The sequence below is a fragment of the Bos indicus genome, chromosome 29 (genome assembly GCF_029378745.1).
Source record: "Bos indicus isolate NIAB-ARS_2022 breed Sahiwal x Tharparkar chromosome 29, NIAB-ARS_B.indTharparkar_mat_pri_1.0, whole genome shotgun sequence".
NCBI lineage: Eukaryota > Metazoa > Chordata > Mammalia > Artiodactyla > Bovidae > Bos > Bos indicus.
In genome coordinates, this window is record NC_091788.1 from 39,143,758 (window position 1) to 39,153,382 (window position 9,625).

Below are 9,625 nucleotides of genomic sequence, written 5' to 3' on the forward strand. Positions count from 1 at the left end.
AAGAGGGAAGGGAAAGTCCGAGGGAGAGAAAGAGAAAACTGATGACTTCTGATTTCTTGGGTCCAGTCACAGAGATCTTTTTATTTGCTCTGATTCATGTGTCCTGGATTCCCAGGATCATTTCAATGAGTCTCCCTTTTCCTTGAAGGCAGGTGGAGTAGGGCTTCTCTCAATTTTGATTCAGACTTGGTTCTAGATCCTTCACTCCCAGACACAAACAGAGGCAACCCTTTGTTTCAGCACCATTAAGAGTGAGACCCTTTATTCTTTACTGAGAATAGGGTGTGCAGACCACCAAACACAGTTCACCTGCATCCTGGGATCAGTGCCCAAGTGTGAGTGAGTGTGTGTTAGGAGCGGCCTTATTGATTCCTGAACCACTCCAAGCATTTATACTGCCCGTGCCAGGCCAATCCTGTCATTTCCTCGATCAAAGACTGAGAAATACAGCCTCAGGAAGACGTCACCCAGCATCCAGAACTCTGTAGTTGGACTCAATGGGATCTCTTTAAAGGTGCTATAGCAACGGCGTCTAGAATCCTGGGGGAATCAGATATACACACCAGTCAGCATGAGCCCTTGGTGACTCCCCCCAAAATCCAGACCCAGCACAATTCTTTGTTTTATTTCCCTCTTTTGGTAAGTATCAAGGGGTTTTCTCAGCAGCAGGGGATATGAGAGTTCATCAACCAAAGAGGTCCAAGACATGAGGTTGCCATGAGGAAGGGTAGGGAGTAGGGGAGGAGTGGTAGTTGGGAAACAGAGGAATGAAAGACAACAAAGTCCTACTGTAGAGCACAAGAAATTATTTTCAACATTCAGTGATAAATCACATGAAAAAGAGTAAGAAAATATATATATTTGTGTGTATAACTGAATCACATTGCTGTGCAGCAGAACTTAATGCCACAATGAAGATTAGCCATATTTCAATATAATTTTTTCGAAAAGAACAAGTGTGTCCCTAGCTCTCCTCACTCCCTATTTCTTTCCTTCTGACTCTTGTTCCTTGTTTTCTCTGAAGAGAATGCTGGTTCTCCTCCTACAACCCCACAATCTGTCCTTTATTTAAAAACTTTATTTTGTATTGGAGTATAGCTGATTAACAATATTCTGAGTTTCAGGTGGACAGTAAAGGGACTCAACCATATGTATCCGGGTATTCTGGTCCCAAAGACACCCCTCACATCCAGGCTGTCATATAACTGAGCGGAGTTCCCTGTGCTACACAGCAACTTGTTGTTGGTTATCCATCTTAAATAGAGCAGTACCCACAACAATTTCTTGAAACTTTAGCTAAGGAACTCTGTAAAGCCTCCTTCAGTCCACACTTACCCTCTCTGGCCACTCCAGGCTTGGTTGGGTAAAGTACTCTTGTACCCCATCCCCACTGGTCAGTCCATAGCCCTCATCTCCCCTAGTAAGTCCCCAGTGCCCCAGTGCAGATCATCTTGAGATTCTATTTGCATGGAATCCAGTGCAGTTTTGCTTAGAATCAAGCAACCCTCCATATGGCTCAATGAGTTTCTGGTTTTAGAATTCCTGAAATTCCCTCTTCCTCAAAGCCTTCTTTGAGCCCATCAGCCTGCTATGAACTCCCACTTGGAGCTGACATGATGCCTCTGCCCTGTGCTGGGGCTGAGCAGGCACTGTTCACCCTTTATTCACATTATCATCCAACCTCCCCAGAGGGGTTGGGTACCCCAACTCACAAAGGAGGCACCTGGCCGGAGCAAGGGGAAGATACAGGCAAGAACTAGCCTGACCATGTAATTTATCATCCAAACCAGGAAAACTCTGAGAAGGGAAGGGAGCCTGTTAACTTATGCTGGGACATCACACTGGGACTGTCCCCAGCCATTCTCCTTGTAACATGGCCTATTTCAGGGACTGCTAGTGCTGAGTTTCATGTTCATGCACCTCTGAGTTCAGATTGAATTGAAGCTCTTTGAGGACTGAGGACCTCAGTGTTCCCCTCTCCCTGACTCCCACCACGCCATATGGTGTGGCATCTCCACATTTATTTCAGGAAGATCAGTGTCCCAAACGGCCCTTTACTTTCAAGTGTTTGGTTTTGTGGGAGGCACTGGCCCAGCCACAGGGCTCAGCAGCATCTGCAATGGTTTGACATGGCCTCCAGAGGGTACCCACCTCCCAGCAGTAGCCCAAGGGTTCCTGCAAGCTCCAGTTTGAGAACCAACCCTCAGTATTGTCCCCTCACCTTGAGGATGTAGGCTCGACCTGGCACTGGGTAGTTGATGCCGTTGATGGTGAAGGTAATAGAGGGCAGTGTATTGACCGCAGAACATGAAACATAGTGCTGTTAGAGAGAGAGGGTAAGAGGTTGGCCCTGGTGATCCTTGTTGTGTGTGGAGACTGGGAGTGACCCTGGGGCATGACCCTTCACCTTGGAACGCCATGGCTTGGCCCTGATGAGCTTCTGCATGTTATCGACCAGTGGTTTTGGGCCTTCGATGAATGCTGTCCCGATGTCAACAAAGGCCACGCAGCCTCCAGAACAAGCAATAACCTTTCTTTCAATGGAGATGCTGAGAGACAAAGGAATAAAGTGGGCAACAAGGTCACTCTGAGCCTCCCCAGAGTTGTTCCCTTCCCTACTGTCTCCTAAACAGCCCTTCATCTCTTACCCTCTTTTCCTTTGCTATCGACACAGTAACTTTCTTGACATCCTTGAATGTAGTACTTGAATACACCAGGATCTTTTGTACCTTGACACAAGCTGGTCTTCTTTCCTAGAAGACCACTGCACTTTGACTAGGAAATTTCTTCTCATCTTCCAGATTCCAGCTTAATTTTATTGTTTTCAGGAAGCCTTTGCCCTGGTGTTTATAAGTCTCCTGTCTTAGTCACTCTCTGTAGACCCTTCCTCATGTCTGATGCTGTTATTGCTGCTAACTCACTTCAGTCATATCCAACTCTGTGCGACCTCAGAGAGGGCAGTACACCAGGCTCTGCCGTCCCTGGGATTGTCCAGGCAAGAGTACTGGAGTGAGTTGTTATTGCCTTCTCCTCCTCATGTCTAGCACGTACCAAAGTCACAATTCACTACGTGGGTGAGTCACTTCATGTACATCTGCCTTCTTAGATGTGAGGGCGAGTTTTATTCTCCTTTCCTCCCTAAAGTGCCTGTCACACATTGGATGTCCAATGCTTCTCTGTTCAATGAGTGAATGAAAACTTAGAAAACAATAAGTAACTTCTAGAGAGCTGTATCTGGTGGGGAACAAATAATGGGTCGCACACAGAGTGAAGATGGAGATTCACAGGGGCAGCAGATTCTCATAGTAGGGGCAGAGAGGGGCTCCTCTTGGAGAGGGTGTCTACCAGCACTGTTCCTACAACCAGCTCAGACCCTGAGATCCTGGCCAGGAAATACATGACTAGCCCATAGAAACTCCAAAGGACAGGTCAACTTTTGTCTGAGGGTATCACACAGAATCCTATCAATTATGCCTCTTGTCCTCAGGTCACTCCTGGATCCAACCTTTCTGATCCTCTGTAATAGCCCCTGTCCCACTGTGTGCCCAAGAACTTGACGTGTCTTTTCTATTAATTGCTTTCACGTCTTAAGACTGCAGGCAACCTCTCTCCACTGCTGGGTAGCTGCTCCCTAAGAAGACCAATTTTCCCCATTTTCTCAGGACAGTCCCTGTTTTTTAATTGACATTTATCTGTACTGAGAATGGATCTGTACTGAGAATTTCCTATGTCCTAGGTAGCCATGGACAGTCGGTCATCTTACCATAACTCTGTTCAGGCTGGAGATATTCTCCCTGATCCTCTGTTCACCACACTGCAGAGTCCTCTAACCATGCTCCCCACCTCAAAGGGCAGTGGGTGCAGCTTTCTCCCAGCTACACAGACCTCTCTGGTGCCTTTTAGGACCCTGATCTGAGTGATGCCCAGAAGGCCTGGGGATTATGAACCCATGGGTTGTTTGTGTATCTCTGTGCTTGTGTGTTTGTTTGTATGTGTGTGTGCATGTTTCTTTGTGTGTGCTTATGTGTCTCTGACTAGCTATGCATGATTTTATGTGTTGCTGTGTATGTTTTTATGCATCTGCTTGTGTGTTTCCATGTTTCTGTGTGTCTGTCTGTGTCGTTGTGGGTGGTGTATATATCTGTGTGACTGTGTGTCTGAGAATGCATTTGTGTGTGTCTGCCTGTGTCCATGTACAGTAGTGGGAGCATCACTTGGGCTGACCCTCAGAGGGAGAGGCTTACCTGTCCATGTGTATAATCCAGTTTCCCGCTTGGATCAATGGTACCCAGTTGAGCTTTCCCTTGTAATAGCGATGGTCCACCCCACCAAACATCACCACACTGCCCTCCTGCTTGTCTCTGTAGAGAGAAAAAAGGGGGCGATCCTTGGAGGACAGTAACAACAGCACTGCCTGAGAGCTGTGCTTGTCCACCCACCAAGGCCCTAATAAGGTCCCCATGTACAGATGCAGAAATCGAGTCTAGGAGAGATTGAGATCCAGACTGAAGTCTGTCACTGGCTAATGAGTGGCACAGAGGAGGTTAAAAAGTGAATCACTTGGCTGGGCTCCACCCACTCTGTCTTCTGAAGACGCCCTGGACCTCCAGTGACCTGAGTGCTCAGACACCCTCAGAGGACAGGGTGCTGAAGTGTTTTGGCTTTCCCCTTGTCCACCTTGTCATTTTTCAGGAAAATCAGGCCTGGGAGTTCTAAGGGTATGTGTTCAGGTCACCCAGCGTCATTGGCTCCAATGGCCTGTGATTTCTACTTTCTAAAGGGCCCCAAACTCAGAAGGGACACAACCTCTGCTCTCCCTGTCTTGAAATGCCTCATATTTCTTGAACAAGGGGTCCCACATTTTTCTGTCCCACACTTTCGTTTCTCACTGGCTCCCACAAATCTGGTAGCTGGTTCTGGGCTCCCAGTGAAATGCTAATGAGGAAGGAAAGATATCCACCATCCTTCTCCTTTCTTCCTTCTATAATTCATAAGCAAATCCTAATGCCTTTTACTTAAACTTGTTTCCTGTTGCCTTCCATTATCCTGTCTCCTCACTCACCCCCCTAGACCAAGTTACTGGTCTTGAGCCTAGGAGTAGGCTTGTGTTCCAATAAACTTTTATTTCTAAAAGCCAGGGGTGAAGCCAGGTAGGGTCCTGGGTCCATAGTTATCCTGGGTTAGATTATCTCTCAGGATACTTCTTTATCGAGTGTTCTATAATTTTTGTGTAACCGAAAGCATCCTACGGCTAATTTGGTGAAAGGGATTGTCCATCTCACACTTACTTGCTCAAGTAGAAGGCAAAAACAGGTTCAGAAATGGCACCTTGATTCTTCAGCTTGTCAAAGATAGGGATTGCTCCAGAAGAAGATACGTTGGGGTAGTTCAAGCCCAAGATGCCATCAAAAGGTATATGCTCAAGCCCGTATTCTGCCATGCTTAGACTGAACGGCTGGTCAGTGCTTACAAGGTCCCCAATCTGTGGGAAAGAAGAGTGTTCCCACTTACAGATATATAAAGTGGGGCTAGGACTGGGCTGGGATGCATTGCCATTAGATCCTCAGAGAAGAATTGAGGCTGGGCTCTGTCTTCAGTGCCTGACAGACAGTGAGATCAAGCTGGGAGGATAATTGGGGTTCCATTTGAGAGAGGCTGTGAATTTTATAACATCTGCCCCTCTGAAAAAATGCCACTTGAGTGAGTCATCTTGGCCTCGTGGCTTCTGTACAGGTGGGGCAACCAAGAGTCACGCCAGGTCCCATTGGTGACACATTATGGACAAAACAATTGAGAGCAAGATAGCCTTCTCTTTGACATCACTGTGACCTAAGGACAGGAATGGACTGCATTTTCTGTAATGTACTGTGGATTCTGCATCTGTCCAGGAAGACAGAAGCTGAAAACACAATCTTGCTTGCAAGGTTCTATGAAATTACTGCCTGCAGAAATCACTTTTGGGGATATGTGTATATTTATCTGAGTGTGTATGAGAGAGAAAAGAGAGAGCACAACTATTCAAGTATTTTGGGGGAGGCAGGCCATAGGTTTTTTAGACTCTCAAAGGTCCTCTAGAGTGAGAAATCATTTATCAGACCCCTTGACTTCTCAGGCCACCAGTTTCCCACTCTGGATACCTGAAGCCATTGACCACACTGAGGGTCCTCAGATGAGTTTTATCCTGTCCACAAACACCCCACAGCAAATTCAGTCCTGAAAAGCCAGCCTAACTCCAACTTTTACCACACATGTACCATCAGGAAGACCTTGCTGTCTGCACCTCAGTTTCCTCATATGTCTCATGAGCTAATCAGAGTAACTGCTGTGTGGCATTGTTGCAGATTAAACCAGTTATCACCTGAAAGTGCCTGGAACAGTCTGTGAATATAAAAGTGGGTGCTTTTATCCTTTTTTTCTCCCTCCCAGCAAAATGAACCTTGAACTGCTCATGGGCAGAGGAGCTGCAAATCCACACCTCAAACCACTCTCTGTATTAGCTAATCTGCTTGTGTGTCACCATGGGCACTGCCTCCCCAGAGACATGATCCTGTGGATAAGATGGCCAATATCTATGGGAGTTAGGCTAGGAAGGGTCCTATCAGATGGTCCTGCATCTGTTTTTCAAGCAGTGGTCACTCCCTAGCCAGTCCTGACTCAGCATATGTTACACTGTTACCCGAACTGTGTCATGAGCAACAACTCCTTTAATTCTCCCAGATCCATAGGTGATGCTGAAGGTCTTATTGGTAAGCCGGAAGGTGGAAGACTGAAGATGTCTGAATCTAACGTGTTTAGCTGTAGACACAAGAGATGAGTGTCATCAGGTGCCAAGGATGGAAACAGGGCGGCAGCACAAGTGAAGGATGGTCCGGGTATGGGGTGTCTGTACTCACAACAGGCTGGGCTGGTGCAAAAGTCAGAGGGCACCCACAAGTCAGATGAGCCTGTGTCAAGGAAAACCTGGAACTCCTGAGGGGGTGTTCCAATGGTGATATTAGCCAGGTAGACCAACTACAGGGAGAAGGAGGGAGGGGGTTAGTGCAGAACTGGCTACCCTCTATTCCCTAACTGCTGCCTCCCTCTGGGTGTCACATATCTCTTAAGATCACTTTCTAACCACCGTGCAGGTCACAGGCTTTGGTCACAGTGGTATCTGCATTTGATATATTTTTTTCTGTGCTACATTGTATGCAGAATATTGACTCTATGACCAGACTTTGAAGTGGTTCTGCCTGCATGGGAATCCCATAGGCATAAATACTGGGCCTCCACGACAGCTGGACACCCAGGGAAGTCCTGGTGCCTTCATTTGAGCAGCTCTGTAGTCTCTTCAAACCCAGCCTTAGCACCCGCGTCTCCAGGAGGTCCTTCTTGATCAACCCCAGCCACTCCCTCCAAACTCAGACCACATCCAATCAACACCACACAGGTGACCCTTTCATTTGACATGTATTTACTCTTTGTCTATCTCTCAGGTTGGCATGGGCATTCTTGAAGTTAAAATAAGCCCTTTGTCTAATCTAAAAACAGTAACCGCAGTGATTCTTATGTCCATACACGGAATTCAGGTTCAGTAACTTTTTAGTGCTGTCATTCTTGCATCTGTGGAAACTGAATTCCTCTGCCTGGGGATTCACAGTTGCTCTGCAGTTGGTTCTACCTTTTGATCAGTGATGGTTCACTCTTCATCTGTAACTGAGTGGCTCACTTAGTTCAGAAGGAACAATCACCCTCAAACAAATGACACATTTTTGACACAGAAATGGATATTTACCTGCCACCTGGTAATTGCCATGCCCAGTCACAAAGACCAAGAGTTTAGGATGAGAGTGCCTTCTCCTCTGGTTGGGGGTCCCTGTTTTCCAGTGTCTCTGCCTCCTGCAGGAACCTCATCCACATCATCCCACCTGGCACCTCCAGATAAGCCCCAGTGCTAGGCTAGAGCACCAGGGGGCACTGTGGAGCACCATCCTCCCAAAATACTCACATCCTTGATGTTTCTCAGCGGGTGACTAGTTAGATTTGAGCCACGAAAAGAAATCTGGGACAGTCTGTAAGCATGTTCCTTCAGGAAATTGTTCAGCATGTTTTTTCCACTGAGGGCTTTTCTCATGGTCTTCACTCTCCTTAGAGGTATTCTTTCACCGAGCATTTGACACAGAAAACAAAGAAGATGCTACAATTAGCTGTCAGTGTTAAGATATAACTGTCATTGTAACGGCCCTGTGTATTTTCTAATCATTTTTATGAAGCACATTATTATCAGAATTTTATGCATATACCATGGCAAAGACATAGATTTCAATACAGGTTCTGTTCTGCAATCTTAGGTAAGCCATATGACCATGTATGTCTCAGTCTCCCCTTTGGTAAAAGGGTAGAATGTAACAATACAAACCTTCCAAATAGGATATCTTGGGGATAAGTGAAGTGATGTATATAAAGTGAAAGTGAAAGTGAAGTCATTCAGTCGTGTCCGACTTCTTGAAACCACATGGACTATAGCCTACTAGGCTCCTCCATCCATGGGATTTTCCAGGCAAGAATACTGGAGTGCATTGCCATTTCCTTCTCCAGGGGATCTTCCAGTCTCAACAATGACACCCATTAGCATTGCTATTGCCATCTCACTCATTCCTTCTCATAGAATCTCAAAGAAGGAGGTAGAAGGGGGGCTCATCCTCTTTTACAAGGGAGCAATTTGAAATGCAAGAGGTTTGGTGAGTTGGCTGTGGTCACACTGCTTGTCAGATATAAAACAGTGTATATAAAACAGTGTATCTTTCTCCAAGTTGTCAGAGAAGAGAGAGTTGAAAGAAGAATCCAAGATATAGGGAAAAAGTAAGGGAAATTCAGAGGCTTGAGAAAGAAGTAAGAATCAAATGAAAAGTTAAAAGAAAACAACACAAAGAGAAATACACTCCCAGTGACTTCCAAAGAGATGGAGAGATAAATGACAGTGATACAGAGATGCAGACATAGGCATATACACACTGAAGTAGATAGGGAAAAAAGAGGACATGTTGAATAAAATGTAGAAAGTGCTATTCCACAGGACCACATCGACATCTGCATAGACTGTGCACTGAACTGTTAAAAGGAGTTGCATTTTCAATAGGTCTTGACATGACTGGACTGTAAGATTTTTGCAACCCAACGAAGACCTTGGGATCCACATTTCCCATAGAAAGTTACTTATCAATAAGTAAGAGTTGAGCTTTAAGACTCTTAGGGAAATATTCCATTCCCTTCTAAACCTGATCAGTGGAAAAATAATCAGATGAAAAGTAAAATCTGAAAAAGGAATATGATGCAACTTACAGTCCCCATACTTACTTGACTATGCACTCTGAGAAGGCCACAAGTCCGAGGACCACAAGCCACTTCATGCTTCTTTCCTGCATCCAAGTACTCAGGGAAGTTTGGGTTCTTAGAATGTAGTGGTGACCAGGAGCCCCTAGTTATATATGCTCTGACCTACCCTAGTATTCCCCTTTAGGCCACTAAAAGATCTGAAAACACACACACACACACACACACACACACACACACACAGCTCTTGATTAAATCTTTACCTTCATCAGAGTCCTTGGTCAGTGGCCTTTGAAGCTTCTCAGAATACAGG

The 9,625-nt window shown here is 45.8% G+C and overlaps 1 protein-coding gene across 1 annotated transcript; it reads right to left on the reverse strand.

The window, feature by feature from the left end:
- Positions 1-384: 384 nt before the first annotated feature.
- On the reverse strand, positions 385-9,389 carry LOC109554177 (pregnancy-associated glycoprotein 1-like). The gene is made up of 9 exons (XM_019954480.2): positions 9,337-9,389; positions 7,988-8,138; positions 6,894-7,011; positions 6,677-6,795; positions 5,289-5,482; positions 4,245-4,361; positions 2,408-2,549; positions 2,222-2,320; positions 385-540 (listed from the first exon to the last, which is right to left on the reverse strand). Exons 1-9 carry the CDS (start codon positions 9,387-9,389, stop codon positions 391-393), a joined length of 1,143 nt encoding a protein of 380 aa, XP_019810039.2. The 3' UTR covers positions 385-390.
- Between the last annotated feature and the right edge of the window lie 236 nt (positions 9,390-9,625).

What these genes read in the sequence shown, in the direction of transcription:
- LOC109554177 (XM_019954480.2), bottom strand. Translation starts at nt 9,389, where the DNA reads ATGAAGTGGCTTGTGGTCCTCGGACTTGTGGCCTTCTCAGAGTGCATA. An exon ending in TTCTCAGAGTGCATAGTCAA is followed by an intron (nt 8,139 to 9,336) that starts GTAAGTATGGGG and finishes GCTCGGTGAAAG; the next exon opens with AATACCTCTAAGGAGAGTGA. An exon ending in TTGCACCAGCCCAGCCTGTT is followed by an intron (nt 6,796 to 6,893) that starts GTGAGTACAGAC and finishes TTGTGTCTACAG; the next exon opens with CTAAACACGTTAGATTCAGA.